Source organism: Lycorma delicatula, chromosome 9 (assembly GCF_047948215.1).
Source record: "Lycorma delicatula isolate Av1 chromosome 9, ASM4794821v1, whole genome shotgun sequence".
In the NCBI taxonomy this organism is placed as follows: domain Eukaryota; kingdom Metazoa; phylum Arthropoda; class Insecta; order Hemiptera; family Fulgoridae; genus Lycorma; species Lycorma delicatula.
In genome coordinates this window covers 92,340,051-92,356,588 of record NC_134463.1, presented here as the reverse complement: position 1 = coordinate 92,356,588, position 16,538 = coordinate 92,340,051, and the positions used below count along the sequence as shown (strand labels likewise).

Below are 16,538 nucleotides of genomic sequence, written 5' to 3'. Positions count from 1 at the left end.
ATTTTATATACTTTGGTGTGTCATCCACTTTGGCAAGAAATTTCAGTTATCAGTCCTGCACATCCCTTTCCATTCATGAACATAATGTAGTTATGAAATTACAAAAATTACTGTTCAGTGTAAAAAAGTTTAAGCAATAATGTTAAATAAACGGTATTACAATGGTTAGTAATTGCAATTTATCACTCTAATACAGTTTTTATTTATTTTTTTTGTAAATATTAATATTTAATAAAAATATAAAAATATTTTATAAACTATTAATGTTTCACTGAAGTGAAGTGTGCATTGATCGTTTGTATTTGTAAATAGTGGTAAACAACTCTTCTCAAGTTTATGAATATTGTTCTATTTTTTAAATGAAAGTTGCGTTACAGGAAATAAAGTTTTTATGAAGATTAGTTGAAGAAACTAAAAAACAAGTAACTTGTTGCCACTCAAACAACTTCTAAGTATTCTTTCACTCAAACTTTTAAGTACCAAGCTCTGTGATTTCATTGTCTCCCCAAATCATTGATAGCATAATAGAATAGATTGCATGAGCTGTAGTTTTCCTCTTCTACAAATTTATCACAAGATTCAAAAGACCTGCACCACAGAAAAAAATTTGATCAGAATCCTCCATTGGTCCCACTAAAACCACCCAGTTTGTCTTCCTCAATAAGAAAAGTCCATGAATATTCCTTAACATCAGAGGTCTAGGTATCCAGTTGAAAGTTCATCCAATGCTGTTGTACTCTCACATGACACTAGTTCACTAGGATAGAAGGCAGTCCCTGCTGTAGGCGGAAAATTCCATAAAAAGGATTGCCTGAGGGAAAAACATGATCATAAAGAGTAATGTAATGCATATAATTACTGCATTGATATAATGATTTGTGTATAAATCACTGTAATATGGAAAATGAAATAAATTGTGGACTGTTTTTAGCTTACACTGCATATTTTAAGTCTCTCTTTCACTTTATTGTTTTAGTTTTTGTTCATCAGCCTCAATTTTAAACTTAGATATTGCTTTTTTAATTCATACGTAGCTGTACTGGTTTTATATCCTTTCAAAATAATTGATTTTTTATGGTATAGAGATGTTTGACTTAGCTCTGTGTTTTCATTTTTATACTTCATGATGTGATTATGAAGACAAATTTCTTAAGAAATGTAACTATTGATATTAGACAGATAAAATTTCAGAATCTATTATTGGAGGGTGCATATTTGTGTTCATCTAGTTGCATTTATGTGATTATCTTTTGGCTTAACAGCTGATGAGGTCATAGACTACTATAGAGTAGACCACTGTTAACATTTTTTTTTAAATAGATTTTCAGTTTATGTTTTATCTGGAATTAAAAGATAAAATAGCTCCATATGGGTTAGATGAGGAAAAACCTCAACTTAAATTGAAGATTTAGATCAACCAACTCTCAAACAAGATGAATGTACATGATTGGTCACAGTTTCTATACACATGATTGGTAAATCTTTAAGTGAACATTTTAATAATTTTTATAAGATTTTAATATAGATATTTTTAATTAATGGTAGTACACTTTATTATTCATTTTGTGTAATATTGTTGAAAAATATATTTAACAATGGCACACTGTTATGTACATATTTATAAAATAGCCATAGGTTTACAGCAATCTTGAATAGTATAAATATACATAAATTCACAGTTATATTGAAACACCTGATAAGTACTCTGGATTGTTTGTAAGATATTCCTTTTTAAAAGAGGTAGAGAGAATAAAAATAGTAGTAAAACTAAAGCATATTTAGCAATTCATTTATTAATACCGATATTATAACTATTGACTTCTCTGACAAAGTGGTAGCACCTCAGCCTTGTTAAATTGGTAATTAACAAAATGCTTTTTTCAGATCTACAAATGTAATTTCAATAGCTTTATTCTTCTAAATCTGCCTTCTAAAATTAATGTAAGGCCCAGAATGGCCTCTTAAACCTATGCTGTTGCTGATTCCATCAAATACTTGCTGGTGATCATCTAATACACCTGCCACATGTTTTATTCTAGTAAGTTTTTCAGTGTATCATTCTTTAAATTGATTATATTTTTCACATTAATCTACTCCTACTTTCTTTGGTATGGTAGCAGTTATACTATTTTTAAAGCTTAGGATAATTTTCTAGCCTCATAAGTTTTGCATACTAAATGCATAAAGCTTATTTGGTGCTGCTACTCCCACACAAATAGTAATTCAGGTAGTTCATCAACAATATTATATAATAATTATAACAATAAACATGATGTATATTTAAACCATTCATAATACATTGTGTCCATAAAATAATATTAGGTTTTAAATGGTTATAGCTTTGGAACAAAGCATTGTACAGAGGTTAACTATTACTTAAATGAAAGAGAAACAGATAAACACAAGTTTATGTATGTGAAATCTAGTGCTTGCGCATTGTTTCCAGTACGCCCAAGCAGCACTTGCACATTAGTTATGGTGTTTGTAGTGCAGAGGAAGGTTCAATGTGCATTGTGGCTTGCTATGTTTGAATCACTTACACATGTTAGGCATGAATACCATTGTGTGTATAATGAAGACCACACTGCATGAAAATAACATTCAGTGATGGGACAAATAACTCAAACAGGCAGCTTACTGAAGCAAACATGTCCAGGATGGCCATCAGTGTTTGATGAAACAGTTCAGGCATTCCAAACGAATGTCTTGCGTAGCCCAAAGAAATCCGTGTGGAAGTGTTATAGACAGTTGGGCATTCCTAAAATAACTGTTCACAGTGTGTTAAAAACACAGTTATGTTTCACTGCATACAAAATTCAGTCAGGTGTTACAACTTTATACATAGGACAAAGTGAAACAATTTGATTTTGCTTCAGACATTCTGGATAAGAGCAGGAAGATGAATTTTTAAACAAGTTAATTTTCAGTGATGAAGCAATGTTTCATGTTTCTAGACAAGTACATTGATATAATGTATGAACATTATGATGTTCATACATTAATATGGAGTACATGAATTAATATTCGTACATGAATATAGAGTACTGAACCTCCACATGTCGTTATTCAACATCTGCATGACAGTGAAAAAGTGAATGTGTAGTGCGCTATTGGACAAGACAGAGTTATTGGTCCCTTCTTTTAGCTGAAAAAACAATAATGGGGAACATCTTCCTGGTGTATTAGAAGGGTATGCAGCACCCCAAATACTGGAGAATTCCATTTTCCAGTTAGCCAGAGTTCCTCCACATTTTGCCACCATTATGCAGGATTTTTTTTAACAAAACATTTCCTCAGTGATGGGTCAGATAACTGGCTCCCACTATCTCCAGATATTACCCCCATGGATTTCTATTTTTGGGGTTATGTAAAAACACAAGTGTATTCTGTTCAAGTTCGAAATCTAGACCATTTAAAAGAAAGGATCACATAAGTTGTTTTTTCTATCACGTCGAATGTTCTCTGCCATGTATGGCAAAAGACTGAATATTGTTTTGGCATGTGCAAGGGAGCATACATTGAAATCTACTGAACAGGTAAGAAATTTTGAATGTTTCTGTTTCATTTAACATATAGTTCATCTGTACAATGCTTTATTCTAAAGCTATAATCATTTAAAACCCCACTATTATTTTACGGACACACTGTATAATACTTTATTTCACATTACATTATTATTTTAATACAATATTTTTATTACAATATATAATAAAAATTATGTGCTGAAATTAATTGTAATGATGCAGATGTACAGGATAGATTAAAAAGTATAATATATACTTGAAAGAGTAAATTAAAGATACATGTCAGTTTTAATATATTTTATTTGTTTTTATTAAATTTCATTATGTAGACGGTTTTTTTACATTAAAAATATAAATAATGTAATAAAATAGAATACAAAAGGCTTCACTTGTATATTTTAAAACAAAGTAGTTTGCAATAAAATACCTTTGTTAATCTCTAATAAGCAAATAATAATTTCCAGAACTATTAGAGAATTTAATTCTGAGAAAATTAATTAAAATAATGTTTAATAGAATTAATCAAATTTAAGAAATTCAGCTTTAGTTAAAAACAAAACTCATAAGTGGATAGGAAAAGTTTATGACACTAGAGAATTCGTGTAACTAGCTTTCTACGAAATATAACTCAGTGCCATTTTTTCGATTCCCCACACCATTTCAATAGGTATGGGTTTACGACCCAGCAGTTAGAAATATAAAATATTTTTATATTACATTGTTGTGTACATAATTACAGTTCAAATTTCTAGGCCAGCCACCGATCTGAAATAACTAAGGAACCCGGTGTGACAAAATTAAATATTATCGACCATTAATTGCATTTCAATGAGCAATAGTGAATACAATACACTCGCGTATTTTAAGGCAGATTCCGCGGAAACACCACTACTCTCGCAGTACTTTGCCGACGTCGTACTTCATTTATCATAGAATCATCTATTTCGACAGTCATTCCCTGACCACTAATAATACGGTTATTATTTAACAGTTTAATCGCTGTAGTCGACAGATATATCGTGGTTAATTTCTAGTTCACGTTCACAGAATTTAACTGACATTTTAAAACTTCACGAGTATTTAAATAACTAGACTTGCAACCATGTATTCAGAAGCAGCTGAACGTTAACTTAGCATTCCTTTTTGTTACAACGCCATCGTTTTCCGTTACCCGAAATTTTCAAAACTATTTCGTGTCTGCGATTCTCACAATTCAGTTGTAAAAAAATTGCAATAACGAAAACATACATGTTTTCTTTTTTGAAATGTGGACCTCACAACAGAAGGTTCAGCGCGTGCTTTCGTTAACGTATTCTCAATCAGTTACGCGTGTTCAACAGCATGTGTGAACTGAATGGAATATCGATTCTCCAATTTCCAAGTCTTTTCGTCAGTGGGATTCGACTTTAAGGGAGAGACTGTAAACCTGGTTTCACAAACTGGAAATCATCCAAGAGTTTCAGTTAGTGACGAGACTGTAGATCATGTACACGATGCTGTCACTATCAGTCCTGGAAAGTCAATTAGGCGGCGGGCTAGTTACGAACTCCAAATTCCTCGTTCCACCTTTCACGACATTGCTCGCAAGCGGTACCGTTTACTAGCGGTCAAGTTACAACTTCATCACATTAAATTAAATGATCGCCACGTACGATATCAGTTTGCTGCAGAGGTAAAGCACCGTGTCGAAAACAACCTATTGATTTGATACGCTGTTATTTAGTTATGAAGCAACCTTTCATACTTGCGGAAGGTTAATAGATCCAATTGTCGAATGTGGGGTTCTGAAAACTTCCGTACAATAATCGAAAATTCAAGAGCCACACTCCTTTGACTGGTAATCGTAAATGTCTGGCAGGACTGCCCAAAAATGACATCATCGGTCCATTTTTTCATGGATCCTGGTGACAGACACACGTATCTCGGCATGCTTGAGAACTTTACTGTTCCTCAGATTCCTGCAGGCTTCTGTTTCCAATAAAATGGTGCTCCACCACACTTTCATCGAAATGTTACCATGTTCTTAAACAACATTTTCTCCGGATGTTGGGTCGCACGAGGAGATACAACTGCATGGCCATCTAGGTCTCCAGATATCAGGACTTTTTCTTTGGGATTATTAAAAGTTGTGTATACCAAAGAAACGTGTCCGAGCTTTGGATGATTTAAAACAAAGAATTTTTGGAGCTTATCTGCGGTCTAATAAAGCTGCATAAGCTCCTAAACATCTGGCAAGAGTTAAATTATCGTCTAGACGTCTGCCGACCTAAAAAAGGTGCATATATTGAATAACTTTTTTTTTGTTTAACCTCCGGGTCCACACTTAAGTATAGCTTCAAAGGTTGAGATGAATGATTTGTAGCATGTGTGAAAATGCCATGCCTGACCGGGATTCGAATCCGGGAAAGGCCGAGATGCTAGTTACCACTCACCACGGAGGCCGGCGAATTTTAATAACCTACACTAAAATTAAGCTGTGTTATAAAAAAAAAAATTATATTGACTGGTTCTCTTAATGTTAGTTTTGGATACCTTTAACCCGGACACCTTGTATAATGTAATCATATTTCAAAACTGAAACTCATTAATTGATTGATAACTACTGGCGGGAGAATAACGGAAAAGTACGAAATGTTTGTTGAATGTACGGTTTACAATTTCTTTCTTGTTCCTCATTAAGTTTCGGGTTGTTTCGTCCAATATCTTTCCAATGGCGGACCTTTAAAATAATTTCTTCTTACAATTGTAATATAATGAAATAATCATTATAACTTTACATCTGTTATTACAATATCAGTCTTGTTTATGTAATTTTCTTAAACCCTAATTAGTATATTAGCAGACTACAAGAACATTATGAACGAAAAGCTGTAAGAGCAACAGCAATACTTTGTATAAATAATTCCCGTATCATTGTAACTGTCGAACATTCAGCTTGAACTGCTTTAGTAAAGCTGTAATCCTTGAAGGTAATAGCTTCTATTATTTAGATTGAAATAACCCTTGAGTCTATATTTAGATTTTAGGTTACAACTATGTAACATCTGTTAAGAGCTCATTTTAAGTTCTTTGTCTGTATTGTATTCTATATTTTTTAAGTAATAGTATGAGAGAAGATTTTAAGTACAAAGATTTCAAAAAGATTATTAGCAAGATCGTTAATTCAATCAAGATTTTTTTTGTAGATTGGTAAAATTACATGTTTTAGGGTGGCAATAAGGTAATCAGCTGTAACGTACAAATTCATTTTCGTGATCGTTACAGATTGCGTTCGTAGAGGGTAGTTTTAAGATGGCGTTAGTGCCGTGTAGTGAGAAATGTAGTGCTACTTATAAAATATTAGTGCTTGGAGATTCCAATGTCGGTAAAACGTGTATCATGCACAGATATTGTGATGAAACATATTATGATACTTATGTCTCCACGATAGGTAATTTAACAAACATTTTTATTTTTGCTGTAATTTCATAAGATAAGCCTTTGACAGTTGTTCAATTTGTTTACTTTTTAATAATTCTTTTCAGTATTACCCCTGTTGGTTTAGTAATTGAGTATTCATGGATACTTCAATTGTTTACCTCAATTTATTTAAAATTTGGTTGTAAAGTTAACATATCGGCATTTCTTCCTCTTTTTTTTTTACAATAAATATGCTTAATATTAGAAATCGGGTAGGAGTTCGTGTGTATTGTATTCGTTTTTCACCGTTTTTTTTTTTTTTTTTTGTATTTTGTGACGTTATTTTATTGATCACTAGAGAATCAGAACAGATGGACGATTTGCGTATTTTATTTATTTACTTTTCTCCAGCATATTACCAGCTAATAAGTAGTTAGCCTCAATTGCCCATATGCTTATTAATTTTTTGCCAACCTAAATTTCGGAAAATATTTGACTTTCAGACTATAGTGAAACATTTTTTGTCAACATAATGTTGACGAAAAATCAATTTGGTTTTTGGAAGTTGTAATTTAAATCATTACGTATTTATCCCGTTTTTAACATTTAATTTGATTAATAAAAGTAAGTTTTTAAATTACGGTGCCTACAAGATTTGTTAAGTTTTTTTACTTTTGCGTTTGGTTTTTCAGAGTAGCTATGTGTGAATTTATAGAAATATCATGTTAATCTTTCAATTTTTTAATTGTAATTGATTACATTATATGTTAACGTGTATCATAATCAATTATATTATAGTAAGTTAATTATAATGTAATGTAATTTAATCAGTTTATACAAATAAAACAATGCTGTATACTAAAAAAAATTTATATATATATATTTTATATATAAAATATATATATATATTTTTTTAAATTATTTAAATATGTTGAACAACATGATGAAATATGACAACAGTTTATAATTATTAAAAATTGCATATGGTTATTTCAAATTAATGAAACATTTTCTTCCAGTAAACCTTTTGGAGCTAATTAACAGCACGCTCTTCAGTAGAGTTACCTGTAGCTTTATACTGTGTAATTAATATATTCAATCCATGTTTTATTTGATCATTTAATCCCTTGATAGTGTTGAAAGATTTAAAGTGTAAATTTAAATTAAAGTGTGTGAAGATAGTTGCTGTATGTAAAATGTATTTATGTTTATGTCTATGAGGTGATCTGCAAAAATTGATTCTGTGTGGTGAAGTGTGTGTATTTGTGAATGTGCATCCAATCTTGACTGTTATTGTATTTATTGTAAACACAACAGTTAAATTTTGTTTTGTTAGTATGCTATATGATCTGGTGTATTTTGTTTGTCATTCTAAAATCAATACAGAAACCTTTTTTCCTACAAATATTTAATTTTTATATGAGTTGATTAGTATGTATTTTATGTCACAAAAATATTTACAATATTAACTTTAAACCCAATTTATTTATGTTGATACTTACCAAGTGAAGCTAGGTTTAAAATACTAAATTAATTGAAAATACAATAAAACATAATTAGGGAATATTAAATTTAATGATCAGCTGTAGATTGTAAATATATTTTATACATTAAGGATTTATGTATACCAAAACATTTTTGCCTATTAACAGTCTGAAGTGACTGTTATTGTTTCTTGTGAGCAGTCTCAGGAAGAGTTGTTGGGAGCAGCACCTATGCTAGTTACTGGTGATCATCAGCAAACAAAGATGTTTAGATTTTGTAGTAAAAATAAACAATGAATAAGGAAATGAAAGGGTGATACTTTTTTGGAATCTGACAGCCACGTTTTTTCAATTCTTTTCTTCCAATTCAGTGGTATTTGGAGGTATTTGCAGAGAAATTATAAATATAGTCTAACCAAACTTAACAACCTACGCTCACTAGTCAAGGTTAGCAAGCGAAGTGAGTGTAGGTTAAATTTGGTTAGATTATATTTATGATTATAATCATAATGCTTATATTGGACCTCTATCAGGTACATAAGGAAGACCCATGTTTGAATAAAATCGACTAGTAGAAATAAAAATATAGATTAGCGAGTGAAGTGAGTGTAAGTTAAATTTAGTTAGATTATATTTATAATTTCTTGGCAAATACCTCCATATACCACTGATTTGGAACAAAAAATCTAAAAAAGGGGCTGTTGGATTCTGAAAAAATCTGAATCCAGTTAAATTTCTTGATGGTCTTAGCAAATAGAATAGTGGGTAGAGGTTTGAGAGGGAGAAAGGCATTATAACTAAAGTTATTTTTTCCAGACATTTCAGAAACTATCAAGTTTTGTTAAGAATGTTATAAGATGTCTAAAACTTACAAAATGCCTCCTATTTTATCTTTTCTTTTCTTATGCATGAATATAAAAGAAGCAGGTTTTTCATTTGTTTTTGCCAATAATTTCTTCTAGACTTTTCAATTTTCTTGTTAAGAATTTAATAAATATTATTAGAACTAAATTTACAGAAATTATTTTCCAACATTTCCCTTCTTTACTGTATCTGTGAAATTGATCATGATATGCTAGAAATCAATAAAAAAAATTATGTTCACAAATAACTCTTACAGAGGATATGTAACAAATAACAAGTAAGGAATAATTTTGTGCTGTTTTTTAGTTTTTGATTTCATTCATTTTTGTTTGAAATACAAGAAAGAAACAATGTAAATTTTATATATTGCTGGGTGCTGCATTTAAACAGTGTGTTTTGTTAGTGTGCTCTATGATCTGGTATACTTTGTTAGTCATTCTGAAATCAGTACTATAAACTTTTCCTGCAAATTTTTTATTTTATACAACTTTTGGCTGATGTATGTTAGTATTGTGTATTTTCTGTCACAGATCTAGTACAAGAAAAAGTAGTTTTGTAGGATTTTAATTAATTTTTAAAAAATTTTTTTCAACCACTACCTCATTTCAAGTCCATTTTTAAGGGTAAAAACTTATTTGTTTTTATGTACGAAAAAAATTGATGCGTGTTTTTTGAATATGGCTAATTCCATTGATTTCATCTCATACTAGGCGTTTATGACTGTTGTAAAACAAACTTATATTAAAAAAAGTATGCATTATAACAGCATTTTGTTAAATTTTATTTTTTGGTAATAATTTTACAAGGTAATCAAAAATTAAATTCGTAGTATCATTATTAAAAAAAATATAAGATTCTCAATATTCAAACAGAATAAATTTACCACTATCTTTGACAATAAATGGTGGAGCCCAGTAAAAGGTTGAAGTTTTATGAAAACAATGCCAATTCATCTAATATATTTTTGATTCAGCTACCTCATAATGTAGCTATTGCAACTTGAATGTATCCTCTAGTTAGACTACTCTTATCTTAATTTTATGTATACTGGTTCTTTTCTTATTACAGTGGTTTAGTATTAACATATAATGCATATTAGTAAATTATACTTTTCTAGAATATTTGGAACTGAACTTATTCAATTGTGACTTAGTTTATAAGACATCACTTTCATTTGTTTATCTGTTATCTCAAGTTAACTCTTCTTTGGAATCGTTTAAGAAAGAAAAGTGTCATAAATATATAAGTTAGAAATTTCAAGTTTTTGTTTTTTTTCTCGTTGGTACATAAAAAAAGTAAAGCAAAGTGACATATACAAAATGATAAAATATGCAAGATATATTCTCTTAAAAAACATTTTGGCAACTGTAAGGGAATGCCTTTGGAAGTTGGGTTGAGGTAACGGTTAACTTGCTTGATGAAAGGGGTTAGTTAAGATATAAATGTCAAACACCCTTGCCAAATTTCAACCTCCTGAATAATAAAAGTTTATTACTGTTGTTATTTTTAATGTATATTACTGCTAACCCTTTGTTGAAATTTTTGTTTTGTTCAAGCCTTTCTGTTTGGTTTTAAATGTCCCACATGTTTTATATATACATTTTGTTTGTGTGTGTGCACGCACACACGTGTGTTTTTATTATTTTTTAATAATCATTTGAATTGCTCTGATAAGAAACATAAAATATATGAAAGGTATAGCTAATGTTCACAAATTTACTATTCTTGTTTTATAAATTTACTATCCACTTTGACCCACTTAATAATTACAAAAAATTTGTATAACTAACTCAGCTAATTTTTATTAATATGTCTGTGTGATTTTGTGGAAAATGATGAATAATGTGCATAGATTTAATTACTTAAAAAATAATTGTCCTCGCATAGATTTTATACCAGCTTTTATTATTTTTGCTACCAAAATTAAAAAACAAACTGAAGAAATACAATTTATCACTGGCAGAATATGAAGCAGCTAAAAAATACATACGTTATGTTTTTCTTTTTGTTTTGATATTTAAGTATTATTTTATTACTTTATAATCTTTTTATTTTAGTTTAATAAATTTTTTTGCTCTAAATCATTTTCTTCTAGTATTAAGCTTCTATGAAGAAATATTTTATGGTTTAATAAACACAATTATTAGTACTGTTCTGGTTTTTTTAAGTTACTGAAAATAGAAATTAAAAATTACATTGTGTGTGGTGGAATGGGGTATTGTCTCTGCCTTTCATTGTAAAAGTTGTGGGTTCAAATCCTGACCAGACCTTTTACCTTTACCATTTTTATGGTACAAAATAACATATATTCCCACACAAAAGCTTATATGGTGAATTAATTATAAAAAAGAAGGTACTTGAAAGTATTGTTTTAAATCAGAATAAATAATATTACAAAAATTTTTAAAAGCTTGCTTTATACTTTTTAGTCATACTTTATTTAATCAAATTATTATCATACATTGCGTGAGTTTAATTAGTAGGTTAATTTGGATTTCAAAAGATAACATCATATATTGAAATTTCTAATAAATTTATAAAATATCAAACAAGTTTTCAATCAAACATTTACTAAATAAAGTAAAATAGTGAAGTTTTTGCATAGTGAATTTTTTATTTCATTTACTTTATTAACTATCACAATTTTTGACAAATGTTTTTATGATTTTAAAAAATTTCTCATTCGATCCACCTCTGATAATGCATTATTAATTTCCACCCTTAATTACTACCATACGGGGGTTGCTTGTAAAAGTAATGGTGGAATATTGTACGTCACCTGACCTTAGTAATTGTGCAAAATTTCATCAATCAGCAATGTCAGGAAGTATGTTAAATTAAGGATGCAAGATTTGAGGAACATGAAAAAAAAACATTGCGAGTTAAAGAAAAGCAAGAAAAAAGGAAATTTATTCAATAAATAAATAAATTTCTTGAATTTAAATTACAATAATTCCTCCTCTACATGGACAAGATTTCAAAAGTACATAGTGTACAACATATTTAATTAAAGCAGTGTGGTTTTTTATCAAATTTATTTTTTGTTTTTCACACACACACACACACACACACATACATATATAATTTTTAATTTTGTGTGTGTATGTTTTCTTGTTTTTAAAGTTTTAGCTCTTTGACTTGTTCTTCTGGTATTGCTAATTTTCTCCCATCTCATTGAGCTTCCAAAATGCCTTCTGCTTGATTGTCAGTAGTTTACACCACCTCCATTCTTCACCGGCATTTCTTCTTTTTTTTAAATTATTTCTTTTACTTTTACTTTTTTTTATTATTAATTCATTAAATAATTTTGCAGTTTTACATGGGAATGTGGAATAGAAGATTTATAGATTAAGAAAAATGCCATGCCCGACTGGGATTTGAACCTTAGTGCTTCTGAATGAAGGTTGAAATGCTATCTTAAGTTTATCACAGAATCTAGGTACTCTCAAGCTAGGTAGTAGATAATTCATTGTGATTCCAGTAGACTTACTTCAGATACTGGCAACCCTGCCTATTTAAGCTCTTGGTTACTTTTACCTCTTTGTTTCAGGGAAGTGATGTAATATTTTGAACCAAACAATTCCTTGCTCATAGCTACATATATGAAATAATACTTTGGTTAAATAAAATAGTGCTCATTAGCCATAGTTGGTAATCTATCTAGGAGAGTTACCCAAAATAAAAAACCTGCAAGTCTGAGTTAATAAAATTGTATTAGCCCCATTACTAAGATTAAGCTGTACTTGTAATAACCAAGGGATTTTGTTACTGACAACCACTGTACCTTAAGACAAGGTCATTCTTTAAAAAAAATTTGTATAGGATAGTCAAAAAGTACTGACACATTCCTTTTTGCTGTAATTTTAATAAGACTGGCCAGTCTGATTTATAAAGCAGTGAAGATGAGACCACAGACATGGGCAGTTGTTTATAGCAACATTGGTCAAAGAAATTGATTGGTTAGTATAAATCATCTTGTAAAAGATTCATATTCCGGTCTTTTTTTTTTTTTTCATAAAAACTAGTTACAAGCAAAATTGAATGTGTCAAGTAAATCGATAACAACCCAAATGCAGCTGTAGTCAAAAAGTTGTACTCATTTCTTTCATGGAAGAAAAATTTAGTTCTAGAAGCACCGTTTGTGTGCTGTAATCAGTCCATCAGAGTTGTAGATTCGTGTAAAATAACAAGCTTAGGCCCTTAGGTTTTTAGAACCCAGTATTCAACGTTTGCACACATACAAGATAGCAACCTCACAAGAAATGAGTGATTGTGATAAGAAAAATCACTTAATTTTTAAGTGATTTTTCAATTTATTACCAGAAAACTTTCTGAAATGAAAGATATAATTCTGGTTATTTCTAAAAAAAAACTTTTCATGAGTGATGAAGTTTATTTTTTGTCATGTCTGGAAGTGCTGTTGTTGCATATTCCTTGTGAATTTCAACTTCCCTGAAATTGTCATCCATGTGTTGAGGTAAATTCCATTTTTTTGTTATATTTAAGTTGAATTTCAAAAATTTATCATTTAGAAAAGATTAATAACAATCTTTGTAACACAGGTTATGTAAGGTAACTAATTTCTTGATATTAATATGTAGGGTGTTTTGGTTCCAACTCTTTTTAGTTTTTTAATCAATTTATGTAATTGAATGATGATGTTAATGATAATAAAAGCACACATGTTGATAAAGTAATAATCTTGAATAAAGTTCTGGATAAATTGCATTAGAAGATTTTTATTTTTTAATTCTTAGTATGTATAAACTACTTAAATAAATTAAATTGTATTTTATGAACAGGAGAGTATTCTTTTAAGATGTGTTGCATTCTCTGTGGAGTTACTTTTAATTTATTAAAATGCTGTTGGTAAAAGAATTATTTACCATCTGTTGATTAATAATTTCCACTGAGAATTCCCTTGTTTTTATGGTACATATTCATTTATTATGTGTTTGTCATTAACTAAAAGGATGTATCTGTATGGAACTAATAAAAGTATCAAGATATAATTTTTACAATGTATTATTATTGATATACTATATTTTGCATGCACGCATACAACTATATATATATATATATATATATATATATATATATATATATATATATATATATATATATATAGGTGATTACAAATTCACAGCAGTCTCTCAGAAGATGTTTCTATATCCAAAAATGAGAGAAAAAATTATTGTTATACTATATTTTGCGCGCGCGCGTACACACACAGCAAATATATATACAGGGCGTTTCATAATGTTCTTCGTAGTTTCGAAAATTCATTAACAAAAAACTATTTCACTCATAAGAATAAAACAAGTAAGTACTGTACGAAAGAGTACTTCAAATAGTTTTTCCACATGTACTAGGCAGTTAGTAAACAATTTGCTCGCTAGCCGTCGACAGTAGAGAAAATGGCTGCCACGGGAAGCGAGAAGTCGTTTTGTGTGTTAGAATTTCACTTGTCAAAGTCAGTAATTTCTGTGCAACGTGGGTTTCGGTTGAAATTTCATAAGGAGCCACCAAGTGACAATTCAATTCGTGCACAGTATAAACAATTCAGAGAAACCGGTTGCTTGTGCAAGCGAAAATCAATCGGTCGTCCATCAACCTCAAAAGTCAATGTCGAACGTGTGCGTGCAAGTTTCATTCGCAGCCCGTCAAAATCGACTGCGGCTGCAGGCAGAGAATTAGGAATTCCGAAAACAAGTGTGGAGAGTTCTCCGTAAACGTTTATTATGCAAACTGTACCGTCTTCAATTAATCCAGCGTCTTTCTGATGGAGGTAAAATACGTAGGCTCGATTTTTGTTTACAGTTACAGGAAAAGATGTTAGATGAAGGTTTTCTAAACAAGATAATTTTCAGCGATGAAGCTACTTTCCATATTAGCGGCAAAGTAAACCGTCATAACGTGCGAGTTTGGGGAACTGAAAACCCACAAGTTTATGTGGAACACATTCGGGATTCTCCGAAAGTAAAGTTTTTTGTACAATCTCTCGTGAGGCAGTGTATGACGCCGTTCTTATTTATGGAAACGACAGTAACCGGCATGATATACCTGGATATATTACAATTATGGCTTATGCCTCAGCTACTCAACAACTTCATTTTCCAGCAAGATGGTTGTCCTGTCCATCTTCATAACGAGGTTCGACAGTACCTTAACACAACATTACCTCGGCGCTGGATAGGATGTGCGTCTGAAGAAGACCAACACATTTTACTGTGGCCACCAAGATCACCAGAGCTCACGCCATGTGATTTCTTTCTCTGGGGTTACGTGAAAGATACGGTGTTTATCCCACCAGTGCTGCATGATATCGCTGAGCTGAAGGATCGCATAATCAATGCGATCAACTCTATCGAAAACGACATGTTAGAACGAGTTTGGCAAGAGCTAGACTTTCGTGTTGATGTGTGCCGTGTCACTAGAGGAGCACATATTGAACATTTATAGATTTTAACAAAAAACTGTTTGAGTCCCTGCATCACCTCGTACAACTTTCATTTAGGTAAGTGAAATACGTTTTTTGTACTGAATATTTGTTACTCCTAAGAACATTATGAAACGCTCTGTATATACACACTGAGTGATTCCAAAATCAATGGCAATCTTTTGGGAGATGATTCTATAGCCAAAAATAAGAAAAAACGTTCAATAAGCATAGGTTAGAAAACTATTCGTTAGCGCGGTTCGGCTCGCAAAACATTTAACCTTGCTTTGTGCTCCCTCTGTGAAACAAAACCGTACTAATATTCTTGGGGTACAAATCGGGGGAGTAAATTTGGTGTTTCCTTATGGTTTTTGATGTAACAAATTGGATAAAAGTACTCCCAGACCTCTATCTCACTTAGGTTTTAAGAAAAAACGGGTAAAACACGAAAACGTTTTGTCGGAAAAACACGTTTTTAGGTTAAATAAAATAACTTTGTTAATTTACCAATAAACAAATAAAAATTTCTAGTTAACTTTTAGATAATTTAATTTTGAGGAAATTGGTGTAAGTAACATTATTAAAATTAAATAAAAATTTGAGGGATGCAACAACAATAAAAAAAAACAAAATACACGTATTGGATCGGAAAAGTGATAGGATTTTAAACAGAACAATTTACACACAGATGCTAAAAATAGATATGAAAGACATCCTTCTGAAACATGTTAAAAATCTTTATTTTTTTATAGGTCGGCAATAGCAATTGATCAACAACTAAATTTAATGTCTGGCATTTGAATATTCATTTGTGCTGTTATTGTTCGG

General features: G+C 30.5%; 1 protein-coding gene across 2 annotated transcripts in view; it reads left to right on the top strand.

The window, feature by feature from the left end:
* The first annotated feature begins 6,735 nt into the window (after window positions 1-6,735).
* LOC142329950 (ras-related protein Rab-13-like) overlaps window positions 6,736-16,538 on the top strand; it is a 48,762-nt gene continuing 38,959 nt past the window's right edge. Inside the window, exon 1 of one of the 2 annotated variants that reach the window (XM_075374929.1) lies at window positions 6,736-6,954. In XM_075374929.1, the coding sequence (XP_075231044.1) occupies window positions 6,816-6,954 (139 nt within the window). In that variant the 5' untranslated portion in view covers window positions 6,736-6,815. The remainder of the gene's footprint in view (window positions 6,955-16,538) is intronic. The other variant, XM_075374928.1, reaches the window with a different exon arrangement.